This window comes from Mus musculus, chromosome 11 (genome assembly GCF_000001635.26).
Source record: "Mus musculus strain C57BL/6J chromosome 11, GRCm38.p6 C57BL/6J".
In the NCBI taxonomy this organism is placed as follows: domain Eukaryota; kingdom Metazoa; phylum Chordata; class Mammalia; order Rodentia; family Muridae; genus Mus; species Mus musculus.
Window position 1 is genome coordinate 83,902,583 of NC_000077.6, and position 23,759 is coordinate 83,926,341.

The following is a 23,759-nucleotide window of genomic DNA, read 5'->3' on the forward strand; positions in this document are numbered from 1 at the left end:
GGCGTCCTCTGACTTCCACACACAAGCTAGGGCATGTGAATGCCTGCACACTTGCAATAAATAAATGTAAAAAGAAATAATGATAGATAGGGGTTGTGTGTGCAGAGCCCTACACACCATGTCTGCACACAATGGAACTTCAGTGTGTACCATTATGTACCACCATTCAGTGCCACCATTATGTAACATGTCCTCCGGTGACTAGGTTCACAGTTACCACACCTTACAGAGGGTCACCCAGTGAGCCTCTGGGACCCCCATGAAGCTGGGAGTCCTGGGACCCCAGTGTATACCTTATCAGATGTTTGTGTTTAGACTCTGAAAGGAGCAAATAATTCCAGGTCCCTTGACAACATTTAGGGCTCTGCCCCCCATTTTATTATGTGAGCAAACACCTGATAGCTGAGAAGCCCATCCCTAATGACAGGTCATAGAATCTCACTGGCGTCTCCTTATCGGCCCTTCTTGTTTGCTCTCCTATTGAAAGCTGAGAGGTCACAAGCCATTTTCTCTCTCTTCCACCTGAAATCTGAAAATTGGAAGGAAAAAGGGGAAGGAGGGGCTGATAGTGGGGAGTTAAGAGACCGGAGAGTGGGGGTGAGCAGAGGCAGGAAGAGGAGGCAAAGGGTATCCGAGGGCCCTGACCAACACCTCAAGAATGTAGGAGGACCAGAAACCCAGCTCCTCACACAAATGCGTAGCTCAGGGTCAGCCTTAGGAGAGCCCTCAACAGCATCAAGAACAGAGGAAGGAGCCCCAGGCTGGACATTATTAAGAATGACAGACTGGCCACACAGATGCCTTTGAGGCAAGGTCACCTGTACTAATGCACCCAAGCCCACTGCAGCCTCCCTTTCTGTAGAGGAAGAAGCTGAAGCACAAAGAATAATTTGACTGAGAACAAAGCTAAGTAGAAGGAATGCTCTCGGTCCCTGACACAGACTGGAGGTCACCCAAAGCCAGCCGGAGACTCTGGCTTCACAGTTTTCCCAGTTTTGAACCGCTGGCCCGCCCCAGCTCACTCTGAATCTTGCTTTCTTAATCTGTCAAACGGACGTGTGGCGATCTCATGGGATGGTGGCTGAGAGCCCTGACTAGTAAGAAAATCATGGAAGAATAGGCCTGTGTTTGTATGAGTACATGTGTGTGCTCCTGTGTGTTTGAGGGGAGAGCCTTGGGAGAACAAGCCACTAGGCTCAAAGGAAAACCTTCAGCACTGACAAAAGTAAAAGGGGTGAAGAGAAAGACATGTGGGGGTGGGATGGGGGCGATTAAAAGGAGAGTCATGATTTTTTGAAATGTCACTTGAAGCCTGGGGCTCTGGAAAGGGAAGGAGGCTGTCCCACATGGGTCCAGTGGCTCCTCCCAGAGGGTGCCTGCAGATACTCTGAGGTCTCCTTCCCTGGCCCACTGAGATGTACGGCATCAAACACCTTTAACCTTTGACTTCTTTTCGTGGAATCTTTGCCCAATGATAACAACCCTTGAGAAAGTTCCGTATGATTTCCAAAGCCCTCCTCTCCCTGATGGAAACTTTGAGTCAAGAGACATTCCCTCACTTCCTTGGTGGCCTTGCTGCTCCTGATAGATCAGCAGTGTCAGCAGAGCCTGAGGAGTTCTTAGAGATGCACAGTCCTGGGGCAGGTGAGGTGGCTCAGGAGATGGAAGAGTCTTGCGGCCAAGCCCGATAACAGGAGTTTGATAGTGGAACTCACATGGTGGGAGGCGTGATCCCAACAAACTGCCATCTGACCTCCACTGTGCGCATGCACACACATAAACACACACAGACACACACACACATATACAGACACACACAAATGCAAATATTTTTTTAAACTACAAATACCAACTCCTAGGCCTAACCCAGGCCTGCGAACCAGAGATGGATCTATGTTTTAGCAGGATCCTTGTTCCTGGCCATTCCATCCAAGTTTGGGAAGTAGTGGCCCAGGACCCTTAGAGATCTTAGGAGGAGACCTACTTCCACAAGAGGCCTAGAGCTCCTACCCTGCTGTTTTGTGATCACCCTGAGCACTGTATAAATGCCATTCTCACAAAACCCCACTTCAGGGTTAAACTATTAACCTGATAAATCAGGACTATTTCAGGCTCCCTGGCAACACTTTTTTCCTGGGAAGTTCCCAGGGAAGTTCTCTTGAAAGGAAGACTTCAGCACCCACAGTGCAGTTAAGTGCCCACCGTATTCCAGCCCTCCACCTCCAGAACTCTGCTGGCCACGTTGGGTGTCAGCTCCCTTGGAGAAGCTAAACTAATGGCTTACGTGCATATAGCTAAGCTCTTTCTCCTCTCTCTCTTCCCCCACAGTGTCCACTGCAAGCCTGGTGATACTCACATAACCACTCACTCTGTGCACAGCAACAAGGACCCCATTTTCCACACCATCAGTCTCTGGGGAAGTCCAGCAACCAGACAGGCACCTGGGAGCCCAGGAGAGGGCCCTGCTCACCTGACATCCTGCCAGGCACCTCAGATAAGCCGTTCCCGAGAGCTGCAGCCCGAAGCCCAGCTTCCCTTCTTTGCAGTATTGTCATGATGGCTCTCCCAAGATGCCAAGTGCTCTTGTGTCCCCCAGAGGCGGGCCTGCTGCGGAATGGTGCAACGAGAAGGGAGAAACCCGTGGAGTCTCCCCTGCAACCCATCATCGAACAAACTGATGCAAAAACTTGAATCTGTTACTGAAATAAGATGAGGACCAAGGAGGGTGTGTGCTAATGAACTGAGCCAGACACTGTAAATACTGACAGACCCCCCTCTCCCATCCCAGATGATCTCAAGATTTCTTCTAAAGAAGTAAATTTGTCCAATGGGTGTAAACTATAAACTACTGTAATTAAGTGCAATTTTCCTTCCACGTTATCTACCCCTGCCCTGTATATAATACTAAAGTGTCTATCACTTTTCTTTGTAAAGGTCAGAGTTGAAATTCCAAGAGTGACTTGCTCCCTCTCCCTCCCTCTCCCCCACCCGAAACCACCGCAAGTGGGAAATGAATCTCTTCACCAGCATCCCTCTGGCCATAGGGATGGCATACTTTGGACAGACTGCCAGATAACACTCCCCACCCCCATGTTAAGACACATCTCTGGATTCCTAGAGGGATGGGGCATAATGGCAGCAAGATGCCCCTAGCTCCCTGTGGGCCTGGGCGGGGACACTGACTGGCTGACGGCCATCTCAGGAAGCCTCCCATTAAAGCAATTTATTTTGTCACTGCTTCGAGTCTCATATATCTTCCCTGGCTATGGCTTCACCAAGAATCCCCAGGCCTGGTCTCGGTGAGATTTTCCAGTGAATACACATGTTATCCTCTCCGGTGGCCTGTGCTCATGTCTTCTTGGAACATTCACATTAGCTTTGTCACGCTTCAATCTGGGAAACAGTTGATTGCATCATTAGACACAAGGACAAGGTCATGGTGCCAATTCTGGGTCACTTATGGTCACAGAGACAAAAAGTATAAGGGAGAAAAATGCAATGGGGGACTTCTGAAATCTCATTTTTAAGCATTAATTCCAGGCTCTTTCCTTCCTTCCTTCCTTCCTTCCTTCCTTCCTTCCTTGCCTCCCTGAGGGACTCTCGGGGCCTAGGGGAAGAGGCTCTCATGGTTGCTTCCACTTCCTTGGTCCTCCCTCTGTTGAGGATGCTAATGAATCCAATGCTGACTTGGGAGGAAGGACCTTGCCCTGGCCTCATCAGTCCTGCCGCCTCTTCCATAAACACTTTTCTATGCTCCAACAGAGTATTTCCAGAGAAAGTAAAGCCGAGAAAACCATAGAGACCAGTCCCTGTGTGGCAGGGTTTTCATATTCCCAATAGAGTGGAAGACGGCCATTCTCAGAGAGCTGGAAAATTTGCTGAGGGCCTACTGTGTGCCCAAAGCAGGGGCAGATAGTACAAAAATACTGGTCCCTGCTGGTTCTTGGGTTGCTCAGACAGTGAGTGTCATTTGAGGCTAAAGTAGTCAAGAGGAAGTTCATAGCTAGGCTGAGGTGAATCCAGCATGAGGGCAAGCACCACACACACACAGACAGCAAAGATGCCTTTGGACTATTTGAGGTGACCTACAGGTATACAAGGCCTGGAGAGACGGCTCAGCTGTTAAGAGCCCACACAGAGGACCCAGCTTTATTTCCTATCACCCACATCAGTCTGCTCACAGCCACCTGGAAGTACAAGTCCACGAGATCAAACGTTCTCTTTTCACCTCAGAGGGCAAGCTGCTGAACACACAGACAGGCAGGCACACATATAAGTTAACTCTTCGTTAAAAGAGTTTAAAGGACATGTCCATTTCCAGAAAGTAATAAAGGGAATAAAGGCACGAAGCCTACACCTCAGCTGGAGCTCTATAGCCGGATCCCACTCTTTGGGGAACAGCCAGCAGCATTTGGCAGGGTTTAGATTAGTGGTTTTCAACCTCCCTAATACTACGACCCTTTAATACAGTTCCTCATGTTGTGGTGACAACCCCTCACCCCAACCATAGAACTATTTTATTGCTACTTCATAACTGTAATGTTGCTACTGTCATGTATTGTAATGTTAAGTGTCTGTGTTTTCTAATGGTCTTAGGTGTCCCCTGTGAAAGGTTGTTTGGCAGCCCCCATCCCCAACACCCAAGGGTTTACACTCTACAGGTTGAGAGCTGCTGGTTTGAATTGTTTGGTCTTGTTGCAATAGCTTTGAGAACCTAGAGGTCCTGATGATCCAAGAGGTCATCTGAACACAGGCACAGGTAGAGAGGGTTGGGGGGAGAGTGGATTAGACATAGTCTTAAGGAACTTTTCTTAACCAAGCCCTATTTGACCCAAGCTATATAGAACGGAGACCCAGGCAACTGACAAGTCTCTGGAACATTGGCAGGCCCTTCCTAACATCCCTTCACCAGCAGAAAGAGGCAGAAAGTTACCCACTGTGTGGGAGTCCAGATGTAAACTGCCCGTTCTGAAGGTTTGTTTGCAACTAAGAACCCTCATCCATTCTGCCCTTACACATCAGCCTCTTCCAAGCTCCCTTCCTTAGCCACAGAGCACACACTTTTCTGTCAGGACCCACTCATGTTCTGGGGAAGAGTCCAGGGTTAGATGCTCTTCCTTTTACCATCCATGAACTGAAATGAGATCCTTACTGATCTGCCTCAGACTGTGGAATCTCCCCTCCAAATCTTCAGATAGTTTGTCCTGTTTGCTGAGGAATCCAGGTGGATAAGAATACAATGGAGCTGAGAGTCCTGAGTTCTTTGCTCACAGTTGGGGGCAGGCCTTTGGTAGGCTTCTTGGAGTCCAGAGACCTTGATTAGGATCAGCACCACCGCTGTCATATGTAAAAACTTCGATGGTAATAATCATGCCTGATTCTTAAGGTCCTTTGAAGAATGGCAGGGCTAACGTCAATGGCAGAGAGCTCGGAAACCTGGGCACACTTGTGTTGGTGTTCATTCTTGCATCATAGAGTTTCCTGGGCCGGGCTGATGTTTCCAGACGTCAATCAAGACTTTCCTTATCAATTGTGTGGTGCTGGGCGTTTGGTCAAATGCTTTTGTTTCTATGATATAAGGCAAATGAAGTGGTAAACTGAGGCTTGGGAAGAGCCAACCCAAGGAGAGAATGTTTGACAGGGGAGGTTTGGTCTTGGCTACGGAGAGCTCTGGGAGACTGGAACCTGTTCTTATTCCTTAAGTGGGGTAGGGGTAGGGAACGGGGGTCTCAGGGAGACTCCAGGAGCCAGGAAAGACAAAGTCAGGAGGAGGCAGGAGCCAGCTGTGCTGGAGGTAAAGCTGAGCTGATCGCTCCCTTTGAACCAGGGATTAGATGCATCAAAAGCCACTGTGGAAAAGGAGCAATTGTCAGTAGCAGACTACACAGGGTGCACCTTGCTTCCTCAACCCATCACACAAGCCGCGTGTTGATAACAAATAGCAATCAGCTGAACCTGTAAGCCTGTAAGTCTCCTCCCTCCCCCTTTTGTCTCTCCCTCCTCTCTCTTCCCCCTCCTCTGCCTCCTGGGTACAGGGGTCATTCCACTGTGCAAACACTGAATTGTCTGCAGGGACTTCCAGCGCGACCGTTTATTACTGAATCCTTGGCGTGTGCAGGACTTCACACACACCTGGATGAACTCTTTCTAGGGTGTAGAGAGAAGGAACACTTTCTAAGGGAGAGTAAGCTGAGCAAACACAGAGGGAGCTACATCAAAGGCAGGGTCACTAAAGCCAGTCTCCTGAGGCATACATACATACATACATACATACATACATACATACATACATACATACATGCCAACACACCACAGAACATTGAAGATTTTTTGTATATATATGTATATACAAAAAGGAAGATTTCTTTCCTGTGTCCTATTGTCTTGACACCTGTAATAAAACAATACAAGCTACTCCAAATTCTTTATGATAAGGATATACAAAGGTTTTTTGGGGGGTTGTTTGTTTGTTTTTGTTTGCAGTTTTTGTTTTTGTTCTTTGAGACAGGGCTTCTCTGTGTAGCCCTAGCTGTCCTGGAACTCGCTCTGTAGACCAGGCTGGCCTCAAACTCAGTTACCTGCCTGCCTCTGCCTCTTGAGTACTGGGATTAAAGATTTGCACCACCATTCTTGGTACAAAGTTGTTTTTAAAGACCAAAAACAACCCACCATAAAGGAAGGGAGTGTGATTCTTGAGCCAGCCCAGGGCATTTCACGTATTTGCTTTTGAAAACATATAGCCCAATATCTTCCTCTTTCATTTATTCAAGAAACATTTCCTGGGCTGGGGAGATGGCTCAATTGCTAAAGTTCTTGCCACATAAGTTTGAGGTTCTAAAATTGAAATTCTAGCACTCATGTAAAAATCCAGGTGCTAGGGAGACAGAGACAGAAGAATCCCTGGAGCTTGCTTGGTCCAGCCAATCAGTGAACTCCAGGCTCAGTGAATGACTCTTTCTCAACAATTAAAATGGGAGCTAAAAAGATGGCTCAGCAGTTAAGAGTACTTACTGGCTGGGAACCCAAAGAGGATAAAGATTCCACAGGAAGACCAACAGAATCAACTAGCCTGAACCCTTTGAGGCTCCCAGAGACTGAGCCATGAACATAAGTGCAAGCTGGACCTAGCGCCCCCCCCCCCCCCCCCGCGCACATATGTAGCAGATGTGCAGCTTGGTCTTCATGAGGGTCCCCCAACAACTGGAGCAATCTAAATCTGTTGCCTGCCTGTGGATCCTGTTTCCCCAACTGGGCTTCTTTGTCTGGCCTCAGTGGGAGAGGATGTGCCTAGTCCTGTAGTGACTTGACGGGCCAGAGTAAGGTGATACTGGGTGGCTCCCCCTTCTCAGAGAAGTCAGGAGAGGGTGGGGAGGAACTGTGTGAGGGAGAACTGGGAGAAGAGGGGGTCTGATATTGGGATATAAAGTGAATAAATAAATTAATGTGGGGGAGCACTGACTATTCTTCCAGAGGACCCAAGCTCAATGCGGAGTACCCACCTGGCAGCCCACAACCACCTTTAGATCCAGTGCCAGGGAATCCAACACTCTCTTCTGGTTCCTGTTAGCATGCCGCAAACACAGACATCTGCAGGCAAGCTACATACATAAAGCAAAAATAAATAATTTTTTTAAATTAGTAGAACCCAGAGTGGTGGCACACATCCTTAATCCCAGCACGTGGGAGGCAGAGGCAGGAGGATCTCTGAGTTTGAGGCCAGCCTGGTCTACAGAGTGAATTCCAGAACAGCCGGGGTGGGGGGGGAACCTACCTTAAAAAAAACAAAAGCAAAAAGTGGGGAAAATACTCATTGTACTCATTGTCAACCTCTGGCACCTGACATGGGTCCCGCAAACACACTCAAAGGCCACTTCTCCCTGGAGCTTCCATTTGACTGGGATGGAAGGCAACAATAACTGGCTAACCAACATAATAAACATATGAAGAGGGTGAACATGTCAGGTGTTCATGCGTCTGGGAAGAAGAAAGGAGGCTGAGAAAGAAAAGGAAAGAGAGGGATGGAGAGGGATCCACTGCTGAGGCACTCTCTTTACCTTTGTGTTCCAACACAGGCTTCATCCCACCAGGGAGAGATCTGAGTGTGTGTCTCAGAATCTCGTGCAGAGCTGGTGAGCCGGCTCAGCCAGGAAGGGTGCTTGCCGCCAAGCCTGATGACCTGAGTTCAAATCCCTAGACCCCCCCCACCCCCCACCCCCGTGGTGGAAAGAGGGAGCCAACTCCTGAAAATTTCCCTCTGACCATAATGCACACCCATGCAATAATAAATAATCTAAATAATAATTAATGATCACCTGAAGGGGCAGCTGAAGAAGACATGGCCCTTCCCCTTTCTCCTCAAAGGGGCTGGAATGGTGGCTTCAGGCAAAAGATGAAGCAATGGCTTGAAACAAAAGAGAGTTTTGCTCTCACATTGGGGGTGGGTGGGGTTGCGGATTTTAGGTGGAAGAGTACTCAGCTGCGACTCCAACCTAGGGCCCTGTGCACTCTGCACTGAGTTATAGTCCCCAGCCCTGTAGTTTGGGGATTCTTGAACCATGAGGAGACAGAAAGCCCAACATCAGTGCTGCGTCAGTGGGGCTGCATGCCTCCCCTCCAGTAGCTCTGTAGCTCTGTGCCCTTCTATGCCCTTCTGCGGCCTAGTGGCTTGTTGGCATTCCTTGGCTTGGGGTCACATAACTCCAATGTCTACCCCCGCATCCCCCCGCCCCCGTGATTACCTTGCCTTCTCCCTTGTGTCAAATCTCCCTCCTTTCATGTTTTCTTTCTTCCTTCCTTCCTTTCTTTTTTTTTTAGATGAATTTATTTTATTATGTATGTATTTTGCCTGCATGAATGTTTGTCTACACAGCACGTGCTACCTGGTGCCTTGGAAGGTCAGAGGAAGGACTCGGAGCCCCTAGAACTGGAGTTACAGATAGTTATGAACCACCATGTGGGTGCTGGGAACTGAACCCAGGTCCTCTGCAAGAGCAACAAGTGCTCTTAGCCACTGAGCCACCTCTCCAGGTTCATCCCTCCACATTTTAAAGGTATATATGAAAGGTATATATCCCCAAGTATAACCTGAGATAAGATTTCTTAACCACATTTGCAAAGACCCCCCTTTCTTCTTAACATTTAGGGGTTCTAGGGTTTACAAGTCACTGCTTCCGGGGGGGGGGGGTCACAGGGTCACCGTTCAGCCCCATTCAGAGACTTTAATTCCAGTCTCAGAAGAAGTAGAATCTAAGGAGCCCATTTCATTTCTTTTGTACAAGGTTTCCCATTACGATTTATCTTTTTTGTTTTCTTTTTCTTTTGGCTCAGGAAACATGGTTGATAAGGAGAAAAGTACTTGTTTCTTAATCTTTATGAGATCTTTCAGAAGCCAAAAATACTTGAGAATGGCTCAAATCAGTAAGTAAATGAAAAACTCAAGGATGTTGCTCATATTCGTATCACGGAGATAGAACAACAGGCTGCTATGGGAGTTAGGGTTAACCATTCATCCCCTCATTTGTTCACCTAGTAAACATTTACTGCCACCACGTAGAGTGCAGTGGTTAGCGCTGGCCTAACATGCACCAGACCCTGGGCCTGATCTCTAACCCTTCCAAAGTTATAAATAACTAATCCCGGGCTGGGGGGGAATTACTCAATCTCGGTTCTACACTTATTAGCGGAGGGATCCCTGGAAGGCAGCTGAATGTCTGAAAATGAAGTTGGCTGTAGAATACATGAGAGATGGGTGCATAAAACCCTTTGCCAGGCTCACAGGAAGGTGCCCTGTAATATAAGCTCTTAGCATCATCGTGGCACTTGGAGGACCAAGGGAGGTGTCGTGATAGCTAGGCCCTATCCCTCTCCCCCATCCCCATGATATTCCCTGCTAGAATGCAAGCTCAGTGAGGCAGAGACCTGATGCTTTGTTCACTTTTGTCCCCAGCAGCTGGCACCTGGAACATAATAGGCACACGGCCATAATGTGTGCATGTAAGTATGCCATGGAATTTGACTCAGACACACGTGTCGCCACTGCCAACGCTCCCGTTCTCTGGAGGCTTCCAAGGGTCAGAGGCAGGAACTTGTCACTGCTGTTCCCTCTGTAGATGGGGATAGGAGACAGGGAAGAGGAAAATGGTGGTTCTGGGTGGTGCTTGATGGCTACTGTACTACTGTGGCAGCTGTGGTTTATTTAGAATGGTCCAACAGTGGAAGTTTACGAGCATAAGGAGAATAAAGATAAAAACTGGCCTCTCTGAGATCCACATCAGCTTCAAAGCCTGAGGTTCAGGCAACTCGGAAGAGGGTAAGACAGGGAGGAGTAGGGGGAGGGAAAAAGAGGGAAAGGAGGGGAGAAGAAGGAGAAGCCTTCACCTACTCTCAGGTCCAATCTTCGAATCCCATCTAATATTGCTACCATTTACAGAAAGATGATTGCCTCTCAGGCCTCCTTAAACAGTATTGTTGGAGGATATTTATTTAACCTGTATATGAGTGCTGTGCCTACATGTTTAAATGTGCATTGGAAAGTGAGTCACCATGTGGGTGCTGAGAACCAAACCCAGGTCCCCTGGAAGAGCAGCAAGCACTCTTAACTAATGAGCCATTTCTCCAGCCCCTAGATCTCAGACGTCTTAAGAATAGACAACTTGTTATACCTTGTTTTACAAGCCTAACCCAGGTCTCAACTCCTCCAACTACAGCGCATTCTTCCTACTTTTCCGATATGCAAATTACCTAGGTGTAGAGAGGCGACATGCAGTAGGAACTCATTCCCACACTCAGGGCTCAGTGACCCTCTTATGCCCACTGACTTTGAATCAGGTTCTAAGTAGAAGCAGAGGATTCCATGATGCTCTGAAGGAGGTCCTAGCCTGGCAGGAGAACAGGCAAGTGCACAAGTGTGGAGACCTCCTCCAGAGGTAAGTGGCAGCATGCTGGAGGAAGCCCTGCCTGGGTGGAAGCAAAGGTTCCTTGGTAGACTACGGGCTGTGTCATATAGAATGTGAGACAACCTATCAGGAAGACAGGGGATGGAGGAGACATTATAGATTGAGGAATCTCATAGCCTACCAAGTGAATGTCCAAACTAAGGGGTTCCTGAAATTGTTTTGACCTGTTTTCTTATTGACACCCACATCCACTAGCCCAGTACTCCAACGTGAACTTCTCTTGTAAATCATGATCTAACACAGTGAAATGTGTTCTCACAGCTGTGGGATCCTCGGGTCAAGGTAACGGGTCACTAGCCAGCCAGTGCCTTGGTGGATTGAAGGAAAGAGCTGAGAATCAAATCCAGGGGCCCCACATCTCAAATGAGCAGAGAGGCAGGCATGGGGTAAGGCGCATGATGTTTACCCTCAGAAACTGCAAAGCCACTCGTTTGCAAAGTGTCATTACGTGTGCAGGTGGAGAGGTAATTTTCCTGCTACTCAAGGACTCTCGATCAGGCTCTGATTGGTTTGAGGGGAATTGTTTTATGACCCTGAGCCAGGCAGTGATAGATAGGAGATGTGGTTTGGTGGGCAGAAGTTTACAAGGCAGGAAATTGCTTCACTGGGCACAGCCATTCATAAGAAACACCTCTGGGAAAAGTAGCGGCCAGCCCTGGGTGAGTCTGCCCTGGCCACTTGTTTACATCAGCAACAGCCGGTGTTCCTGATTGCACAACGTGGCAACATCATTTTGAGTGGGGGAATCTTTGCCCCTTAGAAGAATAAACACATTCCTTGCTTGCAGTAGAATTAGCAGACCGCACAGGCTGCGGTGGCCTTCCTGGAGGCCTTAATGTCATAGGAAGGTGACTTTCCACATAAGTAGCCAGACAACCAAACTCAGTTCAAATTCTATTGAATTTTCCTTGAGTGCATCAAGGGCTCAGATGAAAGTAAAGGGTGCCAGAGTCGGCAATTCTTTGTCAGGCAGATACAAGAGCCACGCTAGCCCCTGGTTTGGAGGTCATTGGTCAGCTTGATAGCTCCTGGGGCATCAGGGGTGTGTGTGTGTGTGTGTGTGTGTGTGTGTGTGTGTGTGTGTGTGTGTGTGTGAATTATTTGGAAATGTTCCAAATCCCCTGTTTCCATTGTCTCACCAGCCTTGTCCATAGCTGAGTTCCAGAGTCCAGAGGTTTCAGCACCTAAAGTTGTCTAATCTGCATCGCTACAGGGAGGAGAGATAAGAGGTCATGGCTGGAGTCTCCTGGACCACAGGGGTCTGTCTGGCAGGTCCTTGGCAGCTGGCAGCCCAGCATCCTTCTGTGGGATCGAGGATCACGCCCTCAACCTTTCCTCCTTGCCTTGTTGGCAGACCTCATCTCAGTTCTACCCGGGCTCTGAGCTACAGCAATATGCCTCTGCTCTCTTGGGCCTTGTGGTCTGTGTATACACTGTGGATGGCACTGTGCTGATTTCCATCTCTGACACGAGAAAGAAGTGCAAAGACAAATCTCATCTGTAAGGACGTAGGCACACTGAGGGTCTCTGGGGCAGCTGAGGCAGCAGGGGAACGTGGAGGAGAATTCTGCTTTAAGGTTTTTATCTTTGTATGGTTAATCATGGACAACTTATCACTATCCTTGACGTAGTCTGGGCCCTACTATCTGTACATCCAAGCTATTGAGAAGAATACCCGGAAGCAGGAAGAGCTGCCTGGAGAAGAACTGGAGAAGGTTCTCAACTGAAATTTTGTCCATTTCCTTGGAGAGCACCCATCTCATTCCGTCTCTCCCTTGCAAGTTATAAGGAAACACAGGCCATACGGGTTGGGTCCTTGTTTGTTTGTTTGTTTGTTTGTTTTGTTGTTCTTGTTTAGATTATTTTTATCTTATATGTGTGAGTGTTTTGCCTGCAGATATGTGTGTGCAGCACGTGTGCTCCTGGCATCTAGAGAAGTCAGAAGAGGGTATTTGATCCCCTGGAACTGGAATTAGGGAGAGTTGTGAGCCGCCATGTGGGTGCTGGGAATTCAACCCGACTTCTCTAGAAGAAGAGAAAGTGTTCTTAATGGCTGGGCTCTCAGCCCAGGAACGTGCTCTATTGTCTCTACAACTCCATGGCGCCTGTTGCAAGGAGGTTCTCTGTGAAGACTTGTATGCATTAATGCATGAATGAATAAACAAATGGGTTTTATACATACATGCATAAGTTAATATTTAAAATCGCTGATCTATTCAATTCATAGCCAACTTCTACAGAGTCAAACAAGTGGGTTGTTTGGATTCCTAGTTTCCTTCTGTATCTAAAGCTGTCATGTCAGGCAAAACAAAGCATGAAGAAGGCCACCAAGGAGCCAGGCTTGGTGGCAACACACCATTTATCCCAGCGTTCAGGAGGCAGAGGCTACACAGAGAAACCCTGTCTCAAAAATCAAAACAAAACAAAACAAAACAAACACCAGGAAAAAAGAAAGCCCACCAAAAGTAGCTCTAAAGCAATCCGCAGCCCAGGAACCTTTGATAAGTAGCCATTTAGAATCCACATCAGCTGCTTCCACTCTCCAGATCCCAGATTTGCTGTTGACCTGCCCCGCTCGTTCCCTGTGACGGACCCCACAAAAAGATTCATTCACTGTGTATTGAGGAGGGTCTTGTGATGTTGCCTAAGCTGGTGTTTAACTCTTGAACTCAAGGAATCCTCCTGTCTCTGCTTCCTGCATAAATGGCAATATGATAGATCATATACCACCAAACCCAGCCAGCCAAAAGAATTAAAGCCAGTGTCCCAGGCATTTGAAGAGTAGAGTTCCTGGACACAAGACTCCTATACCCTGCTAAAAGTACCAGGATAAACCCACAGGTAAAGGGACAGTCCTGTGGTTTTTCAGTTGGAGGAGTGCAGAGTCACAATGACACACAACACGTTAAGTCACTAGGTGGTCTGAAAGCAAAGGCGTGGGCCATGCAAGTTGTTAGAGACCCACTCTTGCACATAGTACATGTGGCTTGGCCAAATGTCACTAATACTAAGCTGCTCAAGGGAGGGTACAGGACAGTGAGCTAAGGTCCCCAAGAAACCACAGAAATCAATCCCAGCACTCGGGAGGCAGAAGCAGGCAGATTTCTGTGTCTGAAGTCAGCCTGGTCTACAGAGTGAGTTCCAGGACAGCCAGGGCTACACAGAGAAACCCTGTCTGGAAAAACAAAACAAGTTAAAACAAAACAATCAAAAAGAAGCCACAGGAAAAGCTGCTTCTCTTCCTAGAGTATCCATTTGATCCAGAGCAAAATAATCCTTTGCTGTGTCTTTTAAGTCAAAGCAAGCTGATAGGTCATGGTATAGGTCATGGTAGAAGACATAAAGTTTAAATTCACCTTAAAGATAAATTACAAAGCTTCAAAGAAATTTGCTTTTTGTACCGCTCTGGGTCCATTGAGTAGCAGGCATTCCCTCAGAAGCCCTGGCTCAAAGGAGCCACACAGAAATGGAATGTGCCACTAGCCTCTCCTCACACTGTAAAGGTCCCCTCAGTGCACTGATGTCATTGGTAGAGCAAGAGCCCCCTCCATCATCTGGGCTGACTATCCTGTCGCTTTCCTTTGCCTCCCAGGTTCTCATCTGGAATGTTGTGGATACCCTTGTGTTAGTCCCTGTCTCAGTGACCACAGCAGCTCTCCATATGGATGAGACACTGGTAAGCATGCCTTGGGAGGAGCTCCGGACAGACAGGACAGACAACTCCTCTTTTCTTGCTGCCTCCAGGTGACAGGAAGCCCAGACAAAGCAACATGGGTACAGATGACAAGGGCAGGGCAACCAGGGCCCAGGGAAGTAAATTTCGCTGATTTAGTTTTTATGTTTCTGTGGGAGGGCTTGTCGTTGTTGTTGTTGTTGTTGTTGTTGTTGTTGTTGTTATTGCTGCTGCTGTTGTTGTTGTTACTGTTGCTGTTGTTGTTGCTGCTGTTGCTGTTGCTGCTGCTGCTGCTGTTGTTGTTACTGCTGTTGCTGTTGCTGTTACTGTTGCTGCTGCTGCTGTTGCTGTTACTGTTGCTGCTGCTGCTGTTGCTGTTGCTGTTGGAGATAGAGTCTCACTATACAGGCCTGGATGACCTGGAACTCACTCTGTTGATCAGGTTGTTACTTATTTTGGTTCCTGGATAGAAAGACTAGATAATTTCTTCCCAAGTAGAGACATTAGAAATTAATCTGGGTGTGTGTGTGTGTGTGTGTGTGTGTGTGTGTGTGTGTCTTTTTGTGTGTATATCTGTGTCTGTCTATCTGTATGTGAGTGAATGTCTGTGTGTGTCTGTCTGTCTGTGTCTCTCTGTGTGTCTATGTGTATGTCTGTGTGTCTGTTTCTCTCTCTGTCTCTGTCTCTCTCTCTGTCTATCTCTGTCTGTCTCTGTCTCTCTCTGTGTGTATGTCTGTACCTATGTCTGTGCTATGTGTGTCTGTGTGTAAGAGTATCTGTGCGTGTGTGTCTGTGTGTCTGTGTGTCTGTGTGTATGGGTGTATATCTGTGTGTCTGCCTGTCTGTCTGTACCTCTGTGTATCTCTCAGTGTGTGTGTGTGTGTGTGTGTGTGTGTGTGTGTGTGCAATTGGATGTCAGAGGGTGATGTTGAGTCTCTTCCTCTGTCTCTATCTTATTCCCCTGAAACATCATCCTTCACTAAACCTGAGTTGCTTCACCTAGGCTGGCTAGCCCAGGAGCCCCCAGGATCTGTGTGTCTCTCCTCCACAGTGCTGAGGACACAGGCACACAGAGTCATGCCCCAGTCTTTATGTGAGTGCTAGGGACTCAAACTCGGGTCCTCATGCTTTCGGAGAAAGCTGTTTTACCACTGAGCCATTTCCCTAACTCCAGAAATGACTTTTATCTATATTTTTGAGAGGATGTCATTGAAATCAGCTCCACTCTGGACTGTTCTGAGGTTGAGAATAAGTAGATATGTCTCCAGCTCAGGGGTATCTTGTCTAAGTTCACTCTGAAACAAATATGCCCAGGCTCCTGACCACCAAAGTAGGTTCCCCAGCCCCCGGCAGCTCCCTCCTCTGACCTTCAGGCAGGTAAAGTACCTCTGAGTCTCCTTAAGGATGAAAACAGTATCTCATTAGCCCATGTGCCCCTACTGCTTAGTGGAGTCACTACACAGGGACGCTTTTGGTAAATATTTGTGGGTAACGAGATAACAGTGTTCACCTGATCATCACAAATATTTATATGGTTATAGTCTATGCACTCCGCTGGGCAGAGGGATTCAGTGATGGATACAGAAAGAGTCTTAAGGCTGGAGGATGTGGCTTCCTGGTACAATACTTGATTAATATGCTCAAGACCTCCTCAACAACAACAACAACACACACACACACACACATCCCAAAGACCCTTAAAGCTATCAAGGTGGGTTCAGTTTCCTGTAGCTAAAGATATCCGGAGGAACAAAGGTCATGCTCATAGGTGGACCATCACAATCACAGGAATGCCTGTGGTGGGTGGGCTGACGGTGACCCTCCCATCACCCTGTAGGAAAGTGAGGCCCAGAAGACACCTGTTGAGACAGGTAACTCCCACTTGTCCATTGTCCCATGTTTGCAGAGGAGCTGCAGGGAGCTGGGAGTGGGGGGAGACGAGGAATAGGTCACAAGCAGCCGGTCCTCCTTCCACAACCTAGTACACAGATAGGGCAGCTGTCCTGGGCAGGATCTATAACTCCTGATTTCAAGGCCTTATCATAAACAAGCTTTTCTCAATTGCAGGATCTGGATAAAGGGGTATACAGGTAGGAACAGTCTGGAAATGAGGGCAGGAGGGATAATCTAGCAACAGTTAGAATCGTGCGTACAGTTAGGATGCACGGATGGGAGAGTTGGAAGCAGGGTAGAGATATTTCTGACTAAATTGCCATATGGGACATTGAACTCATTAATTACAGTGCTTTCCTTCTTGCCCCATTCCCACAAGCAAAGGTGGTAAACATGCTTTGTCACCTGGTGAAATCCTAGGACAAGCCCAGAGAGCCAGCCATCGGAGCATTGTCCTGGCCTGCATCCTACTTATTGTTGATTTCCTGCTGTTGGCAAGTGCTTCTGGTCATTACCTAGCACTTCTGGAGGCAGGACTACTGAGGCAAGATGGCAAGATCCTGGAAAATAGTGAACTTCCCACAGAGAGGGAGGGGGACTGTGATGCTACCATCAGAGAGGGAGAGGATGGGAAAGGAAAGGAGACGGCAAGCTGAGACCTCAAGGCAAAGCGGATGTACCTGTCTGTCCCCTGCCAACACAAACTGCAGCCGTGTCTCTGCTTTCAGATCTTCCTCTAATCCTCATCCCCTCTTCATGCCTCCAGAGGCCAAGGGAAGCAGCCTTCACCCCGACCCACACTCCTACAGAGCAGCCTGAAGAAAGGGAACAATTATTCCTTCCCGGTGAAGGCCCGTCACTAACCATTCTGGACTTGGACCTTCCCTAGGTCCCGCTCCTAGGTAGGACTGCAAGCCCAGCACAAGGGGGAAGAGGTCTCTAAGAGGACCCCCAGGCTGTGCCTCCCTCCTCCTGCTGCTCTTCGGAGACATCAAACACGCTAGGCCTCGTGTGTAGTTGGAGTTAACAAACATAGCAAGGCCTCTCCTTTAGCTTCTCAACTCTGGCCTGAGCAAATCCCCCCTGGGACTTCAAAGCCAGCAACAATGTTTGCCAGGCCACAGCGCAGCAACAATGCTTTCCCTTTTGACCTGAGAAAGCATCCCGGCATCATTGCTGGAGGACTGCAGGCCAGGAAGCCAGACCTGAACATGGAAGCCTGCTCTGAGGTAGCCATTCCCCACAGCTCACTCTGCTGATCCAAGCACAGGGGAATGTGTGAGTCAGGCCTGATGGGAAATGGGATCCCACACCTTAGAGAAGACGGCTCTGGACAGAGAGAACAGGCTGCACCTACCTCCAGAGCAAGCTGTGACGAGCCTTATCACACCCAGACATGATGGCTACAGTGTGTACCTGCTGATGTCCGCAGGGACTTCCAGGGACATGGCAATGTGTGTACCAGATGTATGCGATTTCTGTAAAGGAGCATGTATGAAAATCTACATATCCCAATCGTCCCAGAAGCTACCAATGTGATCTTAACTTCTATTCCGAAAGCCAATATTAATAATTGGTCTGAAAGCAAAGGCCAGAGAAGGGTGTGGCAGAACAGCACAGGGTCTGGGGAGATGGCTCAGTGGTTAAGTGTACTTTCTGCTCTTCCAGAAGACCTGGGTTCAATTCCCAGCACCCATATCTAGCTACTTACAACTCTATACTTCCCAGTTCCTGAGCTCGCTTGGTACATATAAACTCACACAGCCACACGCACAGAGGAGGGGGCATGCCTGTCAGTATTGGAAATGGAGAAACCATAGGGCTTACTCTCTCCCAACATCCCCCACACACACACACACACACACACACACTACTTCTCCTGAACAGCCGATGAAGCACACATCCTTTCAGGAACTGTAATTTAAGGACCAAAAGGCAGCCCTAGGGACTGCAGAGATGGCTCAGCAGGCCAGAGCTCTTGCTGCTCTTCCAGAGGACCTGAGATTGGTTCCCAGTGCCCGCGTTGGACAACACACACACACACACACACACACACACACACAACCACACACTGAAATGAAAGAAAAGTGTCTTAGACTTAGCATTCAACTATATGATTATAACGACGTAATTTTTCCCTAAAGAAGGACTCTCACCTTCTGTGCCTCCACCACTCCATGCAAAAGGCAGCACTAAGAGTGTCCCAGCCCTTTGTGGAAATGCGCTCAGGATAAAGGAAGTGCGGGATAGGAAGCTTTGAGGTGCATGGACACAAGTGTCACTCCGAAAGTGGGTTCCTACTGTGACACAGCCAATTCCTCCCCATGTGACTCAGAGAGTATTAACATTCCTCTGTTTTGTTTTGTTTTGTTTTGTTTTGTTTTGTTTTGTTTTTTGAAACAGAGTTTCTCTGTGTAGCCCTGACTGTCCTAGAACTTGCTCTGTAGAACAGGCTGGCCTCAAACACAGAGATCGGCCTGCCTCTGCCCTCCAAGTGCTGGGACTAAAGGTGTGAGCCTCCACTGCCTGACTGGATGTTAATATTCTAACCCTGCTTCTTCATCTTTATAGAGTTGGAACTTTTTAGAAGACCATGCCCTAAGAGAAAAAAACAAGAAACAAAACAAAACAAAAAAAACCTGTTCTTAAGAAGGGCACCGCTATGATCCTAGCAATGGGAGGTAGGGGCAGGAAAATCAGGACTTTAAGGTCAATCTCTGATGCATGGTGAATACGAAGCCAGTGTGGGTTACATGAGACCCTGTCTCAGAAAACACACAATAAAAACAAAAATGCTGGGTGTGATAATTATATGGTAACATCTTATATAATAAGATGATGAAGAATATCTCTTAGAATCCCTGGTCTAGGGCTGTGGACCCCACACAAAGGGCATCCACAGCCCTGACTTCACAGCTATAGAAAGGGCAGCACGACAGCTGAGAGCCCAGATACTGCAGCAGGGCTCACTGGAGTCCCGCCCACCTTGCCATTTTCAGCTTGCACCCTTCACTAAGCATTGTCTCTGTGCTTTGTTTTCCTCATCCATAAAACAAGGATCAAAACAGCATCCACCATAAAGGACTATGGTTATGATGAAATATATTAACACAGAGAGAGGGCTCAGAAGGGCTCCGTGGGACACACAACACCATATTCATGTTTACAGTTCTTAATATTGAATTCTCAAACTAAGTATCTATGGTATTGCTTCTACAAATGCTATGCAGGACACAGACAAAATTCGAAGCATTGGGTAAGTGTTGAGAATGTGTGTTAGACTTGGGGGATGTCCAGAGAGCCGTGGAGGTGGCTTGTAAGGAGACTCAGTGTTATGGAGATAGGGGTAGCTAGAAGCTCGGCCTCAGAGGCACCTGGAAGTTGATTTGTGCTAGTCCAGTGGAAGAGTAGAAGGCTACCCTACTAAGCCAGGAGTTCTTAAGCTGAGCTTTGCTAAACACAGCCCTCCAACTTCTACAGTCCCTTCTTAGGCCTTTCCCATCATCAATTAAGGTCTGAAAAGATTGTGAGACTTGTTATTACTTCATGGAAAGAATTGAATTTCAACTCCACAGTAAAAATTCCCAGAGAATGGGTGCTCTGATACTGGAAGCCTGTTTACTCACTCTGGGGCAGTCCTAATGACCTCACACACCCCTGACCGAGCAGGTGTTTCCTAGTAACCTGCTGGCAGCCTCCGTGCTCTAGATGCTGTAGACCTGCCAGAGTCAAAGAGAGTTATAGGCAAGCTATCAAAACCATTAAAATTGTTGTGCAAGGTTGTTGAGTTGAGGAAGAGCACCTGCCCCCAGAGTCCAAAGGATTCTTAAACACCTGCAAAGCAAGCAGAAAAAGTAATCTTTATGCATTCCTGTTAGCACAAATGCTAAAAGATATTAGCAGTGGGTCCACCAAGAGAAGCATTCACCAAAAATGAGAAAAGTATAAAAATTCACTGAAGGACATCAAAAAGGCTCTTTAAAAAGGGGAGCAATCCATTATTATAAAAAAAAACATTCATAAATTCAATGTAATTTTAATAGAAATCTCAGCTTGGATATTTCAGTATATAGGAAACTTACAAGTTAATCTTAAAATATGAAATTGAACTAGCCTTTAATCCCAGTATTTGAGAGGCAGAGAGGCAGGAGCAGGCAGATCTATGAGTTTAAGGGCAACCTGCTCTACATAGTGAGTTCCAGGCCAGCCAGAGCTACCTAGTGAGACTCTGTCCCAAATAATAACAAAATAATTGCAAAGGCAATTTGGAAAAGGAGGGGGATGACATGGGAGTTGTGCCGTGCAAAAACTGATGCTGAAAGTAATATTATCTAAAGCACGGGGGCTGGCGAGAGAGAGTTCCGTGGTTAAGAATACTTGCTGGTCTTGCCTGATGACCTGATCCCAATCCCTAGATCCCCAAGGTGTCACGAGAGAACCAACTCAGAAGAACTGACCCCCACCAATGGGCCATGGTACAGCATGCGCGTACGCACATATAGACACAGATACACATGCCCACATACAAATAAAATACAAAAACAAAACAGAACAAAACAAAAACCAAAGCATAGAAACGAGGGGTCTTGGGAACTTCCCGAGGAGCTAGTGACAGCTGATGGCTTCTCAAGGAGGGAGAATACATTTTATTTAAGGGTGTGGACCATAAAGAAAAGGTCAGCCACACTCTGGTGTGTGACATCACAAGCATGGGTGCAGGGACAGCATTGGGAAGGGATGGAGAGGCGAGGGCTAACTCTATAGGAGGTAGAGGAGAAAGTGGGCCGTGAATGTGATAGAGAAACACTGCCTGAAAGTCTCAAAGAATTAATAAACATATTTTGAAAAGGAACAAGAAGGCTGTAGAGAGGACTCAGGAGTTAAGAGGACTTAACTGTTCTTGAAGAGGACCCAGCACCCACATGGTGGAGCACAACTGACTATAACTCCAGTTCTGGGGGAATCCAATACCTCTTCTGATCTCCATGGACCCCAGCACATGCATGCAGGCAAGACACTCATACACATAAAAACAAACAAGCAAACAAACAAATAAATATTTTAAAGTAAAAAGAAATTAGACATCAAGGATGAATGAATGAATGAATGAATGAATGAATGAAAAATGAATAAGTACATGAAAGGAAGTGGGAAGAGCTTGTGACAAAAGAAGCTTCAGAATTCAGTTAGGCAGGAGCTCAGGGACTGCTCTCTGCGTGCCTGTGTGTCTGTGATGGAGAGCACAGGACAGAAGACCCATGTTCACAGCCAGGCTGACATGTCTCTTTATATGTCCATCTCTCCATGTGCTCCAGAGTCAGCTTGCAGTCTCTATGAAATCATGGGCACTCTATTTTATTAAGCCACACAAGCAGCTAGAAAGTTCTCTCAGATGGAGACCTCATCTTGTCCGACCTATGGGACATCTCTTCATGCCCCACTAAGTATAAGCTTCCCAGTAACATTAATGATGGCCGGTCCTCACGGTTACCTACGCACCTGGGCCAGTTTTAGGTTCTTGGTTCTTATCACATAAAGGCCTGCTCTAAGGAGCTTGGTTTATATGAAGCTCAGACAAAACCCTAGAAAGGACTGCTAGTCTTGGGTGTCTTATTAAAGAGGAATGGAGATTATGTCTTGGGACAGAAGGTTCATAGAGCTTATAAGGCAAGACAATTGGTATTCCCTGTGCCACAAGTTTACCACATTGGGCTCTAACATAATAGTGACTCAGCATGTATTTGAAGTATGTTCTAACTTTACATGTACCTATTCCTCTTGATCCACGAAACAACCCATTTAAAAAAAAATGAGAGAACCAACGGGTATTTGAAAAATTAAAGCACTATTCTGAGGCCATGGGGCTAGTAGCTCAGGCTCCTTCAGCTCAGAGGCTGAACTGGTAGCCACGCCAAGCCTGCACAAGTTTTAAAAATCAGTCTACTTTACCTTTAGTGATCTAGCTTCCAAGTCAAAAAAGATCGATACCCCCACCTGGTATATAGTGCTGTAGCATTCTCAGGGCATTCAGTTGACATATGGAGGTGATGCTGATGGTGGTAGTGACTGGATGGATGAGGGGAGTGGAAAAGTTAGCATTTCCCTTTCAGAAAGCTGCCCTTGGTTAGATGGGCTAAGACAGGGCAGAAGCTTCCTGCCTCTCTTCTCCTTTTTGGTTGCTCCGCACCGCACCGCACCACCGGGGCACCAGTTGAGTTGGCCTCACATCTGGAACATAAATAAATAAAGCCAGCTTCTTCCCTGGGGCTTTTCTCTCAGGACCCAGCTGTAGGCTAGAAGCAGAAAGTGAATATGCAGAGTGGCCAATTAGTTCACTGTGGTGCCTTCATGACCTCTGACCCCTGCTGGGACACCTCATCCATTAGCTGTCCCCTTCCCTTTCCACCCTCCTCTCTCACAGTTTGAGCCGTTGTCTGGCCATTCTCTTGCAGCAAAGAAACATGCTCAGGCGTTGGGACCACAGCTTCTACTCCCTGCCCTTTTGTCCCTTCCCTCTGTTGTCCTTGTTTCTAACCTGGTCACCACTCCGTGACCCTATGTTCTACCCTCCTGGGGTTGAAGAGAGGCTGCATCCCAAAGCCGGGCTTGCTAGGAGGAAGAGAGCTGGTGTTTGCTTTCCCTTGTTCCTTAGATTTCTTTCCACAAACAAGTTTTGATCTTGTTCCTTGCAATGCTGTCATGCTGTCCCTGGGATGACGATTTCTTTGAAGAGCAAATGTGTTGAAGTATCTATCTGGGTGAAGTCAACAGTCTTACTCCTTCATAATCCTGGCTTACCGTCTATAAAGCTTGGATATATGTGTTTATATATAATGTTCTTTTTAAAAAAAGATTTACTTATTTATTTATTTATTTATTTATTTTATGTATATGAGTACACATTGCTTTCTTTCAGACACACCAGAAGAAGGTATCAGATCCCATTACAGATGGTTGGGAGCCACCATGTGGTTACTGGGAATTGAACTCAGGACCTCTGGAAGAGCAGTTGGTGCTCTTAACTGCTGAACCATCTCTCCAGCCCATATAATGTTCATATATGGGCTATATATATGAACATCATATATATGTCCATATGTGTATATATATGTGTATATGTAGACGTGTGTATAATGTATATATATGTGTGTGTATATGTATATATATGTGTGTGTGTGTGTATAGTAGTCTGATATTAGAAAGGGGAAAGCCAGTTCAAGATTATGCATACATGCAGA

At 47.2% G+C, this 23,759-nt stretch overlaps 1 protein-coding gene across 7 annotated transcripts in view; it reads left to right on the forward strand.

The window, feature by feature from the left end:
* The window catches only part of Hnf1b (HNF1 homeobox B), a 55,709-nt gene extending 52,374 nt beyond the window's left edge, over positions 1-3,335 (forward strand). For 4 of the 7 annotated variants that reach the window (XM_006532794.3, XM_006532791.4, XM_006532793.4 and 1 more), the window contains one exon: positions 2,329-2,845. In XM_006532794.3, the coding sequence (XP_006532857.1) occupies positions 2,329-2,349 (21 nt within the window). In that variant the 3' untranslated portion in view covers positions 2,350-2,845. Of the gene's footprint in view, positions 1-2,328 lie in introns of all 7 variants that reach the window. The other 3 variants (NM_009330.3, NM_001291268.1, NM_001291269.1) reach the window with 1 other exon arrangement.
* The last annotated feature ends 20,424 nt before the right edge of the window (positions 3,336-23,759 follow it).